General features: G+C 47.9%; 1 protein-coding gene across 3 annotated transcripts in view; it reads right to left on the minus strand.

Annotated features, from left to right (window-relative positions):
• The window catches only part of ABCA2 (ATP binding cassette subfamily A member 2), a 106,320-nt gene that overhangs the window by 23,157 nt on the left and 62,685 nt on the right, over positions 1 to 20,478 (minus strand). For 2 of the 3 annotated variants that reach the window (XM_061603648.1, XM_061603649.1), the window contains exons 17-29: positions 15,222 to 15,412; positions 13,853 to 14,003; positions 12,493 to 12,697; positions 9,668 to 9,832; positions 8,771 to 8,951; positions 6,889 to 7,101; positions 6,187 to 6,383; positions 5,668 to 5,856; positions 4,460 to 4,644; positions 2,926 to 3,046; positions 2,539 to 2,829; positions 1,169 to 1,381; positions 422 to 524 (exon numbers count right to left, since the gene is read on the minus strand). In XM_061603648.1, the coding sequence (XP_061459632.1) occupies positions 422 to 524; positions 1,169 to 1,381; positions 2,539 to 2,829; positions 2,926 to 3,046; positions 4,460 to 4,644; positions 5,668 to 5,856; positions 6,187 to 6,383; positions 6,889 to 7,101; positions 8,771 to 8,951; positions 9,668 to 9,832; positions 12,493 to 12,697; positions 13,853 to 14,003; positions 15,222 to 15,412 (2,405 nt within the window). The remainder of the gene's footprint in view (positions 1 to 421; positions 525 to 1,168; positions 1,382 to 2,538; positions 2,830 to 2,925; positions 3,047 to 4,459; positions 4,645 to 5,667; positions 5,857 to 6,186; positions 6,384 to 6,888; positions 7,102 to 8,770; positions 8,952 to 9,667; positions 9,833 to 12,492; positions 12,698 to 13,852; positions 14,004 to 15,221; positions 15,413 to 20,478) is intronic. The other variant, XM_061603650.1, reaches the window with a different exon arrangement.

Genomic DNA, 20,478 nt, shown 5'->3' on the forward strand with positions numbered 1-20,478 from the left:
CACCATACATTTATTTAAACCTTCACTAAGCTTGCGACCATCCTCACATTCTTGTGGCAATAATTTTACATGCTAAGCGTCTACAGTTGATGGGCACTGGTGGCATAATGGTAGCAGACTCTGAAGTACAGGCTCCAGTAAGCCCAGGCAGTCAACAAACAACCTGCCCACAGAGTGAGTGAGTGAGTGAGTGTGTTTGTACGTGTGTGCATTTTGTCCAGGCACTGATGCTGGATCCAAGAGGAAGCAGACATTCCTCAAGTGAAAGGGATTATGTTTGTCATAGAATCATAGAATAGTAGAGTTGGAAGGGGCCTACAAGGCCATCAAGTCCAACCCCCTGTGCAATGCAGGAATCCAAATCAAAGCATTCCTGACAGACGGCTGTCCAGCTGCCTCTTGAATGCCTCCAGTGTCTCACCTGTATTCCGGTCGCTCTTCACTGGCATATGGGATGAAGTTGCCTTTGGGTTGGGTGTAGTTGTGATATTGGGACGGGGAGAGGACGAGGGGAGGCAGATCTCCTGCAGAACAAACAACATCCATCTGAGAGAGAGCCTGGGGCGCCAGAGGCCACATTCACAGTAAACACTGATTCCACTGTTATTCCACTTTAAGCAGTCATGGTTTCCCCCAAAGACTCCTGGGTACTGTAGTCTGTTAAGGGTGCAGAGAGTTGGTAGGAGACCTCTGTTGTTAGGAGACCTCCCGCAGAGCTACAGCCCCCAGGGTGGTTTAACAAACAATCCCTTTGCACAGGGAACTCTGAGAATTGCAGTTCTGCGTGGGGAATGTAAGTACAAGACAGCTCCATGCATTCCTATATTTCTCCATTTCTATTCTTAGGCTACTTTTTCACCCAAAGGGCTTCAAAGCAGCTTGCAACTTAAAAGTGCTTTAAAATCCAGAATCCAAACAAGATGCCCATGCAACTGAACTAGAAAACCAGGGCACCTAATGGAATAAAAAGGGTCACTCCAAAAAATCTGAACAATGGAGGGCCCATGGCTCTGCAGGGGAGCCAGGTCCATGATCAAGGTGCAACAAAAAGGCCCTGTTCCTTGGTTGGCCTTCACCTCTGCAGCGTGCTAGCATTGGGTTTAATCTGGCTTCCTGTGTTCTGGGACAGCTGCAGTGGCAGAGCCTTTTCTGGCTGAACGGCACATACCTATCTCAGGCACGGAGAGAGCCACCGTCATCGCCACACAGACAAAAAAGGCAGGCAGCAGGATCTGGGAGAAGAGTGCCTTGGTGTTGCGCTTGGCACAGTGGAACCGTTTCACAATCAGCCCGTGGAACTGGCGCACCTTCAGCCAGGAGCCTTCCAGCTTGAAGCTCCCCTGCCCAGCAAGCCCGTGTACCTCCAAGTCAGCCCCTTGGTCTGCACCGGGGAAGAGCAGAAAGAGAGGCACAGGAGGGACTGAGGCACCTCGCTCGGCCACTCGGGTGCACTCATGGAGTGCTCCAAGGGGCTTTTCCTCAAGGAGATACGAGAACAACAGACTGCAGACATATACGTGGCTCCCACATACCAAAAACAGGGTCGAGAAGAAGCCCACCATCTTAAAAGTGAAGGCCTCCAAGAAAGGACAGGACAGGGGCCTATAGGAGTGGCACCCTATAAAGTAGCATTTATATGATGCTTAAGTCCTGCGCCTGCTCCGCCCTTAACCTGCACCTCTACCACCCCCTCCTGTGGCCTTCCCCACTGTCAAAATGTAGACTGGAAGCCCCTTTTCATATTTATATTACTCTGTAAAGTGCCTTGAACATGAATGATGTCTACAAATAACAAACAAGGGGGGGCAAGCAGAAGGAAGGCCTTGCAAAGCGATCTGTTACTTGATCCTAGAGGTTCCCCTTCACCCCCAACATTAGACCTTCCTCAGGCAATATTTGTTTACAAGTGAAGCTAAGAGCACAGGTTTTGGCTGACTGAAAACCTACTTTTGATTGACCAAAACTGTGCCCCAAGTTAATCAGGATGCAGACAGAAAAAATAAAATTCAAGACAAGGACCTATCGGAACTGCAGATGGAAAGCATCATAACTGAAGAGGCATTCCCCATTTTCCCCTTAGTCCAAGAAGGGAAAGTGAGAAGTGGCAAGTGTGTTGGAAGAAGTGGTTCCCCCTGCCCGCTCCTCATTTCTCACATGGGAGGGAAGGGCCTCTTAGTCAGTGGCCCCTGAGGCACACTGCACACACTCCAAGTTCATGGACTTTTATTATAATATTTGATTCTTGTTTTAAATCACTTTGGGACTTTTTGTTGTAGGAAACAATATATAGATTTAATAAGCCTCACCTTACCTAAAAACAAAGTCAAGCAATTAAATTTTAAGCGACAGACCTAATGAAAAACAGTTTAATCTGGAGGGGAGGAGAACTCCAGATATTTTTTTTAAAAAAACACACCCCAAATCCTTAAGATTTCCAGGCGTAAGATTTTCCCCACAGAGCTCCGCAGCCGGAATGTAGGATTCCCGTCCCCACTGCCTTCCCAAGGGAACACGCAAGGCCTCTCACGTGTTACAAACCTTGCAGGCTGATGTTATCAGGGTCTTGCGGGTTATCAAACAACGGAGAGTAATCCCCATAGAACTCCGAATAAGCCCCACCTTCATCGCCTCGCATGGAGCCTGCCGAAGATGACGACCGCAGCGACGTCTGAGACTGGGCCAGTTTGGAGCAGGCCAGTAGGTTGCCCTGATCGGCCTCGGGCTTCCCGAGAGTTTCTGCACTCGGAAGGGGCTCTCCATTGGCCTCAGCCTTGGGGCCCAGTTGGGAGTCGGGCAGAGGAAGGGCATCTTTTTTGGACTCTTTCACATCTGCAAGGAATGGACAGGGAGAGAGGACTGCTGGATGCATCCACAGAAGCACGGTGGGCCTCCTGAGACAGTGGGGCACAAGAGCTTGATTCTTACCAGCATCGCTGTTCTCGAGAGATTGGTCCTCCTCTGAGACCTTGAGGAAAACTTCTTCCAGGGTGGTGTCCATCAGCCCAAAACTGGTCAAGTCCAGTTCATCCAAGCTATGTTCTAGGTGCTAATGAATGCCGTTGGGAGGGAAGCAGAAGTGTGTTTGGCCACGGAATCAACACAGGTGCATCTGGCTATGCTCCATCAGAAGCCACCCTCTGCTCTCTTTATGCCCAGTTAAGATACTCTGGATAAGCCAAGAACATCTTCTCTTGCGCTTTCCATCCAGAAACAAAGTTTCAGTTGCAGAACCACATGCAGCAGTGGTCTAAAGCTTTAAAAAGAAGCATGGTCACCAACACGGCCACAAAACGCTCATGCGCTGGCCCGTCCTTTCGAGATGGGCAAAAGGAACTTCTTCATTTATTCATTTAGTAGATTTATATGGTGCTTTTCAGCTAGAATGACCAAAGCACTTGACACCTTTTATAACATGCAACAGATACATCAAGCCCCACTTGATGTAAAAAAGGGAGGGAATTAAACAAAAAACCCGCTGTGGATGCAGGAATCCACTCCAGATGTTCGTCCCCACAGGGAAGATGACATCAGCTGGCCCAGGAAGGGAGAGGGGACAGTCCAAAGGAAGTAAGGCCTCATCTTGCCGTCACCTGTCTCCCTCCCACTTCACACCATGCACATCTCACAGAATTTGCATTGACAAGTTATGCTCATGGCTGCCAGTTTAGGTGGCTTTAAAAAATTCACGGAGGGAAGGGCTGCCAGTGGCTCTTAGTCATGGTGAGCAGACAGACCCTCCATGTTCAGAGGCAGTCCACTTTTGAATATCAGTTACTGGGTAGAGCCACAGAGGGGATGGGCTATTGTCCGTGACCTGGCAATAGGTTTTCCTTAGACATCTGGCTGGCGACTGTGGGAAGCATGACTCTGGACTAGATGGACCTTTGCCTGATCTAGCAGGGCTCTTCTGATGGCCATGCATTGATTGTGCATGTCAGGCCTCCATGGAAGCACACCAAAACCAGAGCATGAGCATTCTGTGGCCATGCTGGTGGCCAGTGGAGGCTGGTGGCTCCATGTCAGCAGGGCAGTGGAATCCGCCCACGTTCTTAGTCCCAAATGTCAAGGAGGTGTCCACGGTGCTTCGGCACCTTGTTTGGACTTTCAGTTCAGACTAAAACCTGCCCCACTGACATGTAGCCACCAGCAGTTACTGCTGGTGACCACACTTTCATTATGACTCAGGGGGAAAAGGAGTGGAGATCAAAAGGGAGCAGTGTGTTGTTGTTTTAGAACATGCATTTAGCTATTAGCCCAAAAAATAAAAATAAAAAGCGTTTGTATCCCAGTGCCCAGGCATTTGAGGGCGAGGGGTGTGTGTGCATGATGACAGATCAAAAATCAAAAACAAAAACCCAACATGCCCCCATTTACTCATGCATCCCTGTCTGCCCGCTCCCCTCCTCTCTCTCTCTCACACACACTTTCTACTTTTGTGCATTCTCCAACTGCCTGGTACCTGGAACAGCCTTTCAAAGCAGCCCTTCTTGACTGCTTCACTGGGCAGGATGTAGGACAGCTCCGTGTTGGTGTTGGAGACAAGAAGGCAGGAAGCGACGTACTTCTTGATGAACTGTGTGACCCGCACCTCGGAGCAGGGACTGACGGAGGACTGGCAGGGAGAGCTGTGGGTCTGCCCAGAGTCTGAATGTAGGGCGGGAGGGCGGAGAGAGAGAGATGAATTACTCAGACCAGCCCACACCTTGCAGTGGAAGATGTACAGTAAAACAAACATGTGCGATGGGAAAGGAACTCAGGATGGTCAGCCAAGCTAGAGGCAAAGACGCAGAAGGCACCAAAATGAAAATGGATTCACAGAGCTGGAAAGAGCACCCAAGATGATCAAAGGGCTGGGACAGCCTTTTTTCTTTTTACAAGGAAAGTCCAGTGTGTTTGCAGCTTTCAGTTTGTGGGGCAAATTAAACATTAAAAAAGGACGAAATGAAAAGAAGCTTATAAGATTATGCAGTTTCTAAACTCTCTCCCCCCCACACACACTTTTTCTCCACACCATGGATAAAATTATAAAACCCTATCATTCTGTCACCTTAGCTCTCTCTGTCACGCATCCCCACCCTAGAATTTGGAGGCCACCCAATAAAACTGATGGCAAGTAGACTCATAGAATCATAGACTAGTTTAGTTGGAAGGGGTCTCTAAGGCCATCAATCCCACCCCCCTGCTCAATCCAGGATTCCAACTTAAACCATCCCCAGACTGGTGGCTGTCCAGCTGCCCCTTGAAGGCCTCCAGGGTTGGAGAGCCCACCACTTCCCTTGGTTCCATTGACTCAGGAGATATTAAAGGAACCATTTCTTTACATAATGCAGAATTACTTTTATGGAATTTTCATGATGGAATAATGACCTCTGGCTTAGGTGGCTATGAGAGAGATTTAGACGAAGGGTTGGAGGAGAAGGTTATCAGTGGCCACCAGCGGCAATAGCTAAATAGAACCCTCATGTTCAGAGGTAGTCTACATCAGAGTACCAGAAGCTGGGGACAAACAAACAAGGGTGGCCTCCTCTCCCCTGCTGCCCATGCCATGCATGAGAGGCACATAGAGTCAAGTTGTTCCACAAAGAATCCTGCTAGGGGCCTAATACAATTTCCCATAGCAAGGACTGACAGCAGAGCAGCTGGGACAGACAGGAGCAGGACACCCACCCTGACACATGTTGGTCCGGGCATCTGACTGTTTCTTGACGACAGTCAGCTTGTATCCATCGCCGTAGGTGCTCTTCAGAAAGAGGGGGGACCCACAGCACTTCAGCTTCCCGTGAGAGATTATGGCGATGCGGTCTCCCAGAAGGTCGGCCTCATCCATGTGGTGCGTAGAGAGGAGGATGGTTCTTCCTTTGGGACAGAGGAGAGATAGTTCATAGCCATCGTGGCTAGTAGTCATTGGGGGCCATACTCCTCCCAAAACACACCATTGCCAATATGCCAGCTGATCTCAAGGAGATCATCCAGCTACCCAACCCCAAGATGAATCCAGGCTAGAAAGTGCTATAAGGAGATTGCAAACCCAACTCCAGAAAAAGGACATCTGATTTTCTAAGCTGTTCTAGATAATTCAACCAGGCTGCACAGCACTGGAGAGGTGAACAAAAGGATTTGGGTTTGCAGGAAACACCTCCACCGTTAGAGCCCCGGTAGGGTGAGGCAGCCCCCCTTTATGCTTGCCTTGTTTATATTTGAGGATGAGGTCCCAAATAGCCCTCCGGGCGTAGGGGTCCACGCCAGCAGTGGGCTCATCCAGGATGATGGCCCGTGACCCCCCAACAAAGGCAATGGCCACCGACAGCTTCCTCTTCATCCCCCCCGACAGTGTCTGCACCAGGGAACGGCACTTGTGGGTCAGCTCCAGGTCCTCAATCATCCTGGAGGAACACAATGATATGTGGGGAGGGAGTCTTCCAAAGTGGCCGGGGCCGACTCCAGGACTTTGGGCCCCCTCCGGGAAGACTCACAGTGGCCCCCTGCAAACAGTAAGGGATGGAAGGAGGGTAGTATCCCCTGTGCCCCTCTCCCAAATCCTGGCCCCATCACCTCTAAGTATGATTAATCCAGCCTTCTCCAACCTAGTGCCCCCCACATATGTTTCGGATACACAACGGCCATGGCTGGCTGGGGCTGATAGGACTTGTACTCCAAAACAGCTGAACAGCACCTGGTTGGGAATGGCTGGATTAATATTTGGGGGCTCACAAATAATAATACAATAATAATACAAAGGGGGAATCTAGGATGAGGGCGACCATATGTGCACTGTTTCTGAATTTAGGATGTGCATGCAGGTCTCCAACCCCAACCATTACATCCGTGGGGGCGGGGAGGGAGGGAGAGAGAGAGCAAGAGAGAGAGGGGTGGGGTGGGCATGCCTACTTGTCCATCTCCTTGCTTATCTCCTCTTCTGCCATGCCCTTGAGCTGCGAGTAGAACCACAAGTGCTCCTCTACTGTCAGCTTGTCAAAAAGCACATTGTGCTGCGGGCACATGCCCAGGTTCTTTCGGATCTCGTCCATCTCAGTCCGGATATCATGGCCATAAATGGTGGCAGAGCCGGAGGTCGGAGGGAAGAGGCCAGTCAGGATGGACCTGAGCAGAAAGAAGGAAGAGACAGGCATCATCGAGCCGTGCCCACCGACAGCCAGCGGGCATAAGCAAACGAGGGTCACGGGCCAAGACAAAACGGCCTCCCAAATTGCCCCTTCCCCCCATTGTAGAAGGTGAATTTAGTAGATGGAATTTTCTCAGGGTTTTTTTGGGAGGGGGATGATGGCCACCATGGCAAGCAGACCCTGCAACTTTCACCCTGGACAAACATACAGTTTCCAGTAACCTGGCAGAGAATCTTCTGTTTTAAAAAGCAGACAGGCCACTAGCTTATTGTGTGATGTCATATTCATGTGATTGTATTTTGGCTTACTTGTTTTTAATACTGAATGTTAAGCTGCTGTAACCCATTCTGGTACAGACCTGGTGGTGAAGGGTGGGCAACAACACCAACAACAACAACAACAACACCAACAACACCAACAACACCAACACCAACACCAACAACACCAACACCAACACCAACAACACCAACACCAACAACACCAACACCAACAACACCAACACCAACACCAACAACACCAACACCAACAACACCAACACCAACAACACCAACACCAACACCAACACCAACACCAACACCAACACCAACACCAACACCAACACCAACACCAACAACAGTGTTGGAGGTGCCCTTGACCATCAACCTGCTGTGCAAATTGAAGCTGGTTCTGTAACTGGTTACCTATCATCACAGCTCCACCTTCCCTCGTGATGCCCACTACCTGGGGGCGGCAGTCTGAAGAGAGGACTGAGAATTCTTTATCAGACAAAGCTCCCCTCGCACGGCTGCAGGTCCTAGAGTACCCTTTGATGATGGCCATGACAGTTAAACAGGGTTGAAACTGGCTGAAAAATCTGTAGGGCCTTTAGAGCAGCCATCACCAACCTGGTGCCCTCCAGATGTTTGGGACTACACCTCCTATTGGCCCAGGATGGCACAGCCCTATTGTCTAAGGCAAGACAGTTGTGCTGGCTGGGCTGATGGGAGTTGTAGTCCCAAACGTCTGGAGGGCCTCTAAGTTGGCAAAGGCCACTTTAGAGACGGAAGAAAACCTGGAAAAGCTTCCAGCAACTGACCATTTGGAGGTGTGTCTATTGTCTATGTATTTTCGAGCTTATCATCTCACCACCTTAAGAACTCTGTCAACAGAGTTTCAGCAGCTGCCTTCTGTTTTAACTTTCAAGTGCCTGCTGAAAACCTTTCTGTTCCACCAGCTTTATGCAGGCAATTAAGAAAATGCTCTTTTTTTTGCAACAACTGACCTGTTTTTATTGTATTTTTAGATGTTTTTTTATTCTATGGTGGTGGTGGTTGTGTTAAACATGTTGTAAACTGCTTTGATGATTTTAACGAAATAGTGGTATACAAATATTTTACAAATAAATAAACTAGAAACTTGTTCTTTAAAAGCTAACAAACCAACATGCAAACTGCTATCCCCAGGGTGCCGGTCAAAGCTTCTTCTGATGGACTTCCATAAGAGTGTGTCCGTGCCCGATGAACTTCAGTGGGTCTGTTTCTTTTCCCATTGGTAGAATCTGCCCAGATGTAGCAAGGTTTGTGATGGACCTTGCCCCCCCATCCCCAGCCACTGTCGTCTTGCATTTGGCAATTTGGTTGCCCACCCCCCCAAGCTAAATCACTTACATGGTTGTGGTCTTGCCAGCTCCATTGTGGCCCAGGAAAGAGACCACCTGGTTCTCATAGAGATAGAGGCTCAGCTTGTTCAAAGCCAACTTTTTGTCTGTCTTGTAGATTTTGGTCAGTTTGTCCACACAGACCACCAGTGGAAGGTGGGTTGGCTCCTCCTCGATCCCACGAGTCTCATCTGCATGCAAAGCCAAGACATGGGAATGTCCTGGTTATTAGTCACTATGCAGAATGACACAGAGTGCCAAGGCCACCGAGATATGAGTTACAAGCTAGCCTAGAAAGAGGCTAGTAGTCTGTGTTTCCACGCTGGCTGAGGAGAAAATGCATATTACCTTTTACCTGGCTAGTGTTTTTTTTAAAGAAAGCCTTTTACGATGATGCTTTGTCTCTATCATCATCATCATCATCATTATTATTATTATTATTATTGATTAAAAAGTCCCAGGAAAGAAGGCACAATCAAGAAAAACGTAAACAAGAGAACGAAGACAGGAGAAATAACTTGCGCGGGAGGTGTCAACGGCAGGCAGGGCCATGTGCAGGTGGTCTCCTCTGGGTGAAAGCAGGAAACAAGCGGCAGCCTCAGCAGGAAGAGAGAGCAGGCAGTCCGAGAGGTTCCTGCCTTTGAGCAACAGGAGGAGCCAAATCCCACCTGGAAGCATCCAACCCCCGAGGGAGAAGATCTACTTGAACAAGAACACTTCCTGGCTCTTGGAGGAAAGGGGGGGGATGGATTTGTCTCAAATCTTGGTTGCCCTTTCCTGCCACCTTCTCTGCCTCTGTCCCATTGGGACCACTTAGCATTTCCTAAATTCCCTCTATAAAGCTTTTACCTGCCCTCTTGCTGGGCCTCTGCCCTGCCAGTGGGGCACTCCCATGCCTGCGACTTACCCAGCCTCCTGTTCTCCATGGCACAAGCTTGGTCTTCCTCCATGATACTCAGGCGGGCAGTTCGCGACCAGGGCCACGCCCACTCCCACGTCTCGGTGCGCCCATTTCCCAGCCAGTAGGATTTCTGCAAGGGGAAGTACCAGGGCCGGGGGAGGCCATACATTCCTAGGGGAAGGAACAAGAGCTAGCATGAAACCAGAGGCACAGCTGGGAGTTAGTCAAAATCCGTGCGCTACGAAACGTCAAGATGTGACCAGATTCCCCTCAACTGTTCTTTTATTTTCATAAACCCAGCTCTAACCTTCAAGGCTGGGAAAGTCATCACTTTGTCCCTGGTGTAAATGCCATCTACATCTGGTTAAAGATCACCCAAGTACAGTTTGTCACAGGCTTGTAAATACCCACTCATCTGGTTGCCTGCAATGAGGAAGAATCACCCCAGGTGATCAGGCAGCATTTGAGCATCCAGTTTTTTTGTTCCTTTAGGCAGCTGAGCTGCAACAGATGACTAACAGAGGTATGAGCTGACAGAAGCTGCCTACTCCCCTACAAAGCTGGCCTTCTAATATGTGCTGGCCAAACCTGAGATGAGACACATCTATTGCCACATGACCGGAAGAATCTAGATTTAACAACGAGGCTTAGAAATGGCATGTGGATGGCCTTTGTCCCCTAATTCATGCCTCATACCCCTGAGTTATTGGGGTGCTGATTTTGTGATATTATTTAGAAGAAGCTGGAACAGATGTTTCAGCTCTGTCTGTACTCAGAAACAGCCTGTGAGAAAAGTTATGCAGTTAACCAAAACAATGCAGCTTGTCCCATGCTTCTGCTCCGTCAGGTGGGATTGTTTATGGCTTTCTCAAACTTTGAAGGGACGATGAGCTAATTGGCTTACGAATGTTCCCACTTGGCTAATGTAAACAAGTAGCCTGATAATCAAAACAAGCAATCAACCTTGAGAATGTAACTGCATTCTCAGGCCAAGCTGTACCACATGCAGGGTCAGGAGACATCACCTGAGGGTGAAACTAGCTACCTGAATGATGGGAAGATGATGATTATTGTTATTATTATTATTTGTTAAATTTCTATACCGCCCAACTAGCATAGCTCTCTGGGCGGTGTACAACAGAGAAATAATACAACAAAGAAATATAAATATACACAGTATATAAGTAGCCAAACAATAATAATAAACAACAAACTAATGAAAACATCTCAATAAATATACAATTAAGCAATCCCCACACACTTCACAACAGTGTCTAACAAAAATATGCTGTAGTCCAAATAACAGCAAAAATGAATCTCCAAAATTAAATCTTGACCCCAAAAACAACTAAAAAACAACTAACCCCAGTAGTCCATAGACATCCCGAGCAGCAGGTTCACGCGCACATACACACACACACAGTCTCTGGCCCCTTCAGTAGTTGCTGTTTTTGTAGCTGGAAAGAGACAGGGCCCCACCCTTCCAGGCCAGGTGGAAATCAGCCAGAAATGCAGGGAGCAGGTCTTGCAGAAACTCACACAGGTAGATGGTCTTTGGCCCCTTCAGCAGTTGCTGTTTTTGTAGCTGGAGAGAGACAGGGCCCCACCCTTCCAGGCCAGGTGGAAATTAGCCAGAAATGCAGGGAGCAGGTCTTGCAGAAACTCACACAGGTAGATGGTCTTTGGCCCCTTCAGCAGTTGCTGCTTTTGTAGCTGGAGAGAGATAGGGCCCCACCCTTCCAGGCCAGGTGGAAATCAGCCAGAAATGCAGGGAGCTGGTCTTGCAGAAACTCACACAGGTAGATGGTCTCTGGCCTCTTCAGCAGTTGCTGCTTTTGTAGCTGGAGAGAGACAGGGCCCCACCCTTCCAGGCCAGGTGGAAATCAGCCAGAAATGCAGGGAGCAGGTCTTGCAGAAACTCACACAGGTAGATGGTCTAATAGGTATGGGGTGCCCCTCCTTAATCAGGGAGATTACGCCTTCAAGGAGCTGAAGAAGCCCCAAGATAACAACAAGATCAACCAAGACTCAAGAGCCACAACTCCTCCCAGGCAAGAGAATCCTCACTGCAGCTGTTCCAAAGGCTTCCAGCTCGCAGGGCAAATGTAAGAGCAATCAAAAACAGACTGGGGGTGGAGGCAGAGGCCCATTTGCCATTAGTCTCAGTTTAGTGTTTTATTCCTTGCAAATGACAGTTTGATGTACACAGCTTTGCTAATAAAGCCTTCAGTTTCTTCACCACCAGCAGTGTTCATGATCCTTTTGAAATTCCAAACTTGACAGTCTTGTGCTTGGCCAAGACTAGGCATTTGGTGTTACAACACGTGACTGCAAGAATGCATCACTCTTGCTGACGGAACTGGTCCTATGGAACTCCCACCAGGGGAAAAATCACTGGGCCCCTCCTCTTTCCCTCTTATTATCCATTTATGAGTTACATATATTAGAGGCCTATCAACCATAGCTCTCTCGGTGATGCACAACCCAAATCAAATATCAATGTAACAGGTCAGATAATACAACATCAGCACAAAAAGTATAAATACAAAAAAAGAGTCACAATAATGACTTAGGGGTAAAACTGAAGTGTTCAAATGCTGTTCAAAGTGGCACCCATAATCAGTATCAGCTTTAAGATGACAAAAATCTTAAATGGTCTGTGTCACGCACAATGAGCCTGCACATTTTTCTACCCCAAAGGCAGCAGCTGACTTACAGATCTCAGCCCCTCCCCTCTCTAGGTGCACACAGCTTCAGCCAGGAGGAGGTTGGGCAGCCCAGCAAGAACTGGCCTTTCCCCCATCTGCAAACACACACACACACGTACGTACCTGGGTGCACAGCCTCAATGTACCACGTCAGCACCCCGTAGACGACAGCATCAATGATCAACATCATCATGGAAAGGAGAAGGTTGAAGTCATCCCCCTCCACGGGCGACTGGCTGAAGGTGTGCCACTGGATGCCCACGCCCGCAACCTCATAGAGGGCGAAGTATTTAGAGCCCAGCCCAAAGGCTGTGGTAGACATCAGGGACTAGACAAGAAATGGGGGGGGAGGAAGGAGAAGAGTCAAAGATATGCTGCAGGATTTAATTTAATATTTGTAGGCCAGTTTTCCAGCAACCAAGCTGAGCTCAAACTAACTCGCAACAATTTATGAGTTGGGAAGTGACAACTAGGGCAGGATATATGATGTGGTGGGCTGTGTCTACTACACTGTCTGCAAACCTAGTCAAAATCCTGACTCAAGAGCTAAAATTAAAGTTTGGAAGCCAGTATAAATCATGCACACACCTGCACAATTCAACCTCCTGATACTCCTGGGAAGGGTGCAAAGAGGCCCCTGAAGCCCACCCCTCGTCTGGATTATTGGACATACAGCTCAGCCCCACTGGCCAGCAGATTTTGGCAGCTATTGTCACACAGATTGGCACTAATCTCCTCATTAGAAGGACTAGAAACTCATCAAAACAAAAAGTTGAAGCTGTTCTCAAGAAATAAAATTTCTACGGCCAGCATCAAAACTTGCTTGAAGTCCAGCTCTGAAGAATGGGCCAGCAACATAAGAACTTAAGACAAGCCTGGCTGCTGGATCAGGGCAGTAGCCCATTTAATCCAGCATCCTGTCCTCGCAGTGGCCACTCAGATGTGTCCAAGGGAAACCCAGAAGCAGAGCATGAGTGTATCAACACTCTCCCCTCCTGCAGCTGTCAGGAACTGGTTTTCAGAAGCATGCTGCATCTGACTACGGTGCCATTGGCAGAGCACAGCCATCATGGCTAGCAGCTAGTAGCAACGCCTTGAGGAGCGAAGAGGTTTGCAAAGAACAAATAACTGTACATTCCCCACGTTTGTTCAAGCTGGACGATGTTCTGCATGGCAAACGATGGTCTAGGACTCTAGTCCGCAGCTCAAGGGGCATTTTGGGAATGATATTAGGGGTGGGCATAAATATACGAGCCATGTTGTCCCTTCCCTTAGAAAGTTGCATTACCATAGACACCAGCATGATCACCACTACCCCCTCCCCTTTGGGCTGAAGATTAGCAACGGTGGGGTGTAGGCACCCTTCAGAGGGGCCAGATGTGGCACAAAGGCTTCCAGCTGTTGGCTCCTAGTCACCTGGGAAAGGAATCATAAGGAGCAGGGGCTGCCCGCCCTCCCCCGCTGGCCACGGCCTGTTACTCACAGCAATGCACTTCTCAAAGGCTGTGATCTTGTCATGTGCCACCTCTTCCCGGATGGCGACATACATGTAAGGGACGTAGCTGAGAAAGTAGATGATGCCTCCACAGGCCGAGGCGAGCTTGGCTTTGGAATAGAGCACAGACACCAGGAAGCTGAAGGGCGAAAGAGACAGGTGCACATCTAGCAAATACAGGAGAAAAATGGAGGTCCTGTTTCTCCAAAGCAAAGCCAATGGCCTTGGGGATGGTTCACCGACTGCAGGAGTCAAGCTCAGCCATCAGATTAGGTAGCTGATCTGCAGCCCAGTTCCAGCATCCCGCATGGCACTGCAGGGGATCCCAAGGTGAACCCGGTGGAACCTCTGAGACCATTGAGGCTGGGCATTTGTTGGGACCCCCATGCTCACTTTTGAAAGGGCACCCAAGCGCAGCAGGAAAGGACTCCTTGCTTGCATGCCCAGCTGCGCTCAGGTGAAGGGGGATCACTGGGGGCGCCTTGCTGAAATCCTGGAGCTCCTGGCACCAATCTGAGGCACAGATCTGCCCCTCCAAGGTGGTGCGCAGGCCGGGAAGGGCAAATATATAGCTATTATAAGGGCAAACAGGTGGGATGGTGTGCCACAGGCCAGGTTGGAAAAGAACAGCGGCTGAATTCACAAGCGTGGATAAATGTGTACAGTTAAATAGATATATATGCACCAGTTTGCTTGTATAACCTCATGATGCCAGATGGTCAAGGGTCTATGCAGGCCTCTGCACCATCATTCATTAACCTATCATGGGTCCTGATCAACCTCATCAGAGTTACAGGGTTGAGAACACGGTGGCAGAGGCCTAGTTCTTTCCTATGTGCCTGGACTGTACCACTTTTGACTGTAAGCGGGATTTGCATGCCTGTAGATTCCATCATGCTTCCACCCCAAATTAGAAAACCCTGCATATGGAAAACTGACACATCAGTGAGAAGGGCTCCATTCTCACCTTCTCCCTAACATGCTAGTTTTCTGTGCATAGGGATGTCAAAGCATATGGTTGGAAGTGGCATGATCCTGGCTCAGGTCGATCATCTCAGTGAGAAATGTAGGTGAGAGAAAATGGACTGTGAGCCAGGCAGCCCCCAGTTCAAATCTTGCCCCTGAGGCTTGCCACACAAAGTTTTCAATCACATCATCATAAGGTCTAGAAACTTGCTTCCCTACCATCACCATCACCACCACCACAAAAAAGCACTTGCAAATCAGCAATAGTAATAGCAATGCTGCTCCAAGGCGCACTGAGGATGGTTGTGACATTTTTGAAACATCTTTAAGCACTACACAAATGCAAGACACACACAGCTCCGACACACCCTGGTCCCCTCCCTCCACTCACCAGAACATGATGGTGGCCACAGCATAGATGGCCAGGAACAGCCAAATAATGCAGACGTCACTGTGCATCAGGACCTTGCCGTACTTGAGGATAGCGGTCAGCGCCGTGACGGAGATGGACAGCTGCACAAACCCCGTGATAAACCAGGCCACCCAATGCACTGCATTGTTTAGGCCCATCATCTTCATCACCTGCGAGGTGGAAGCGCGAAAGCATCAGCCCAACAGGCCCCCCTCAGTTCCCCTCTATGGGGACCACTCCCTCTCTTGCACCATTTCATGTTTCGTGAAAAACAGCATATCCAGTATCACATGTACATAATGTACATGAAATACCAGAGCAAGGTTTGGGTTGTGTTTATTTTGGTAATGACAGAATTTAATCTTCTTGTTCTGGTTTAATTTATTACATTTTGGATTTTGACTTTATTTTCTGCTTTTGTATCTTAATACTTTCATAGCACTTTGAAGGGCTTTCAGGTTGAAAAGCCATAAAAAATAAAGGTTTACTTCATCAACATCATCACCTTGCCTTTCCTCCAAGGAACTCAAGGTGGCACACATCCTCTCCTCTCCCATTCCAGCCATGCCTGTGACCGGGGGAAAGCCTCAATGCAATCACCAGAACCTACTTTTGAACAGATCAAGATAGCTGTGGTCACAGCTTGGAAAAGTTACTTTTTTCAACTACAACTTCCATCAGCCTCAGCCAGCATGGCCACTGGATTGGGCTAATGGGAGTTGTAGTTCAAAAAAGTAACTTTTCCAAGCTCTGGCTGTGGTCCTCTGTATTTGCATGCATTTGCATTTTGTATTTGCATATATTTGCTGTGTATGTTTGCACTTACATCGTTCATCTTGCAGCTAAGCTGCATTATTAATTGGAAATGATCACATTATGATCATTTTATGATAGTTATTTTTGGATTTTTGTTTTGTTTTTGTATTCAACTTTTTTCCTATTGAATTGTTTGTTCTCACATTATTGATATATTATTGTGCTTCTGATAGAAGGTTGACACTGAGTGCCTGAAGAGTTATTTATATGCTTTTGATGCTTGGTTGCTGCTATGGACCATTCTGAGTGCAACTTGGTTGATGGAAAAAGCAGCATAAACGTATTCAGTCAAGACAAAATTATATGGCCTGCCCCAGCACCTTTACAAGGACTGTTTCACCAGTTACATTTCCCCCCCCCAAGTTTTGCAAAAAGCAGACTGCGTGCAGGGGGATTATATTACTTTTTTTAAAAATGTATCCTGCTCTTCCTCCAAAAAGCAAAGAGTGGTACAAATGGCTCCTTCCTCCATGTTATCTTCACAATAACCTGATGAGATAGCTCAACCTAAGACAGAGGGGCTGGCCTAAGGGCTGGGAGAGGATCCTGTCTGCAGCCCTGGAGACCTACGCCAGCCAGTGTTGACAGTATTGGGCTAGATGGGCCAATGGTATAAGGCAGCTTTCCACATTATTATTTAAACCAGCCCTTTATTCAAAGCCACAAGGGCTGGAACTTTTATCATTAGGGAAAGGGCTGTAGCTCAGAGGCATCTGCTTTATAACGTAGAAGGTCCCAAGTTCAGTCCGCAATGGCACCTCCAGGTAGGGCTGGGAGTGTCCCCTCCCTGAAACCCTGGAGAGCAGCTGCCAGCCAGTGTAGACAGTACTGAGGTAGATGGGCCAATGGTCTGCTGGCTCTGGATAATCAGCTTCCTATGTTTCTCCATCACCCAGCAAGCTTTGTGACTGTGTTGGAATTCAAACCCAAGTCTTCTCAGTCCTAGGACAACATTCTAACCCATGGTAGCCAACCTGGTGCTTGCCGGATGCTGTTGGACTACAGGTCCCATCATCCCTGACCAATTATAACAGGAGGGCACCATGTTGGCTACCCCTGCTCTAACCACTGCAAAACACGTCTGCCGCATGGATGGAAAAGGAAACATGGATTGGGCTCCTTCTGGGAGGAAGGGTGGGATATAAATGTAATATAATTAATTAATGTAATTAATTAAATTGGCTGATCTTTCCTGTCACGTGGCAGCAGACATGCATCCACCACCAGGAAGAACTGGATTTGGATCAGCCAGTGTGGTGCAGTGGTCAGTGCAAATTAGGAGCTGAGAGACCAGGGTTCAAAATCCCCTCTTGGCCATGAAGCGCATTGGGTGATCTAGAGCCACGCACTCTCTCTCAGCCTAACCTACCTCACAGGGTTGTTGTGAGGATAAAATGGGAAGGTGGGGGAGAGAACCATGTTTGTATACCACCTTCAGTTCCTTGGAGGAAAATTGGGATAGAAATGTAATAAATAAAAAATTAAGAAGTAAAAACATCATTATAAATATAATAAAGACACAACAACTTCCATAGTGGCTTTAAATAGTTTTGTTTGTTTTAAGCCCAGAAGAATAAAAAGGGGGTTTGCCAGATGCCAAAACAAGAAAAAAGTAGAAGACGGAACAAGGGGATTGGCAATCCTGGACCTGATCTTAACTAACACGGACGAATTGGTCACGGGAATTAAAGCGGTTGGTACCTTGGAGGAAAGTGACCACGTAATGCTGGAATTCGTGATTCTGGGGAAAGCCAAAGGAGAATATAGTCAAACATGGACCTTGGATTTCAGGAAAGCCGATTTTAGCAAGCTCAGGGAAATGATGGGTAGGATCCCGTGGCTAGATAGACTAAAGAAAAAAGGAGCCCAAGATGCGTGGGAGTTCATGAAGAACGTATTACAAAAAGCGCAATCGCAAACAATTCCAAAGAGGAAGGAATTACAGGCTGGTCAGTCTGACTTCAATACCGGGAAAGATATTAGAACGGATGACAATGCTGTGATTAGAAGGAGCCAGCATGGGTTTGTCAAGAAAAAATCCTGTCAAACTAATCTCATCTCTTTTTTTGATCGGGTCACTAGCTTAGTAGATGGTGGAAATGCTGTAGATGTCATCTATCTAGATTTCAGCAAAGTGTTTGACAAAGTCCCCCACGACCTTTTGATTAGCAAACTGGTCAAATGCGGACTACATGGAAATACTGTCAGGTGGATTCACAACTGGTTGGAAAACCGTACTCAAAGAGTGGTCGTCGGTGGCTCTGCTTCGGACTGGAAGGAGGTTTCGAGTGCAGTGCCACAGGGTTCTGTCCTGGGGCCGATACTCTTCAACATTTTTATCAATGACTTAGATGACGGGGTGGAGGGAAGCCTTATGAAGCTTGCGGATGATACGAAACTGGGAGGGATAGCTAACACAATGGAAGACAGGAATAAAATCCAAAGGGACCTGGATAGACTAGAAAATTGGGCTGAAATTAATAAAATGACATTCAATAAAGACAAATGCAGGATTCTGCATTTAGGCCACAAAAACAAAATGCACGGGTACAGGATGGGAAATACCCGGCTTAGCAGTAGTGCGTGTGAGAAGGACCTTGGAATTGTAGTGGATCGCAAGTTGAACATAACCCAGCAGTGTGATGCTGCAGCAAAAAAGGCAAACGCGGTTTTGGGCTGCATAAACAGAGCTATAGTTTCCAGGTCAAGGGAAGTAATACTCCCACTATATTCTGCATTAGTCAGGCCTCATCTGGAATACTGCGTTCAGTTCTGGGCGCCTCATTTTAAGAAAGATATAGACAAGTTAGAGCGGGTTCAGAAGAGGGCGACGAGGATGATAGCCGGTATGGAGAACAAGTCTTATGAGGAAAGGTTGAAGGAACTTGGCATGTTCAGTCTGGTGAAGAGAAGGCTGAGGGGTGACATGATTACACTCTTTAAGTACCTGAAGGGCTGTCACATAGAGGAGGGTACAGATTTGTTCTCTGCTGCCCCAGAGGGTAGGACTAGGTCTAATGGTTTTAAGTTGCAGGAGCGTAGATTCAGATTGGACATTAGAAGGAACTTCTTGACAGTAAGGGCAGTTCGGCAATGGAACCGACTGCCTAGGGTGGTGGTGGGATCCCCTTCACTGGATGTCTTCAAGCAGAGGCTGGACAGCTATCTGCGGGAGATGCTCTAGCTGTGGATTTCCTGCTGTGAGCAGGGGGTTGGACTCGATGGCCTACAAGGCCCCTTCCAACTCTATGATTCTATGATTCTAAGATCATTTTGGGGAGGACTCTCCCCTGGGTCACTGCTTGTCACACTCCAGAGGGGACACACCAAAGACAGCTACTCTCTCTCAACCTCACTCCCCCAAATTTGTTAATATGAGGATAGTATCACTGGCCTACATTACAGGGCTGTTGTAAGGACATAAGAACATAAGAACATAAGAAGAGCCTGCTGGATCAGGCCAGTGGCCCATCTAGTCCAGCATCCTGTTCTCACAGTGGCCAACCAGGTGCCTGGGGGAAGCCCGCAAGCAGGACCCGAGTGCAAGAACACTCTCCCCAGGACAGATGACTAAAGTATGTACAGCAAGCATTGAATCTCGTTACGGCCAGTGAGACACTTCTTACTTTCTGGGCTAGGAGGAAGCAAGATATGCAAGCTGCAGCATTTAGTTCACACTCAGCATTGCTCCGCTGGCCCAAGGGAACTGCTGTCTAAAAAACTAGGCCATTAAATCACCATTTGTTATACCAACCACCTGCATCCATTGCTGCTGGCCTCCCTTCCTTGAGCTGACCCAATTTTCCTCCCAGTAGCTGAGCTCAGCAGTCAGTTAACAACAGTTCAGTTGGAGCATAGCTGAGTTGGTACTTGCCATAAAAAAGAAGGATTTTTTTTTGTGCAAAAAACCACACCAACCTCAATGGATGGCTTTCACCACTAGCCACCAAGAGCCTGCTAGAGCTCTCTGCTGAAATAGTTCTTTGAGGGCACTGAAAGTGGCTTGAGAGAGTTTAAAACAAGGCTGAGGAATCTCTGTGGCCCATCAGCTGTCGTTTATTTATTTATTTATTACATTTATATACCGTCCCATAGCCGAAGCTCTCTGGGCAGTTTACAGCAATTAAAAACATATACAAATTTAAAAACACATTTTTAAAAAAAACAATTTAAAAACACAATTTGAAAAATTTAAAAACAATTTAAAACACATGCTAAAATGCCTGGGAGAAGAGGAATGTCTTGACCTGGCGCCGAAAAGATAACAGTGTTGGCGCTGGGCACACCTCATCATGAAGATCATTCCATAATTTGGGGGCCAACATCAGCCCGAGCCAGCAAGCCCAATGGTCAGGGATAATGAAGGGCATTGCTGGAGGACCACAGCTTCTCCACCCCTGGTTTAGAACATATGAGCTCT

Source organism: Rhineura floridana, chromosome 20 (assembly GCF_030035675.1).
Source record: "Rhineura floridana isolate rRhiFlo1 chromosome 20, rRhiFlo1.hap2, whole genome shotgun sequence".
NCBI classification, from domain to species: domain Eukaryota; kingdom Metazoa; phylum Chordata; class Lepidosauria; order Squamata; family Rhineuridae; genus Rhineura; species Rhineura floridana.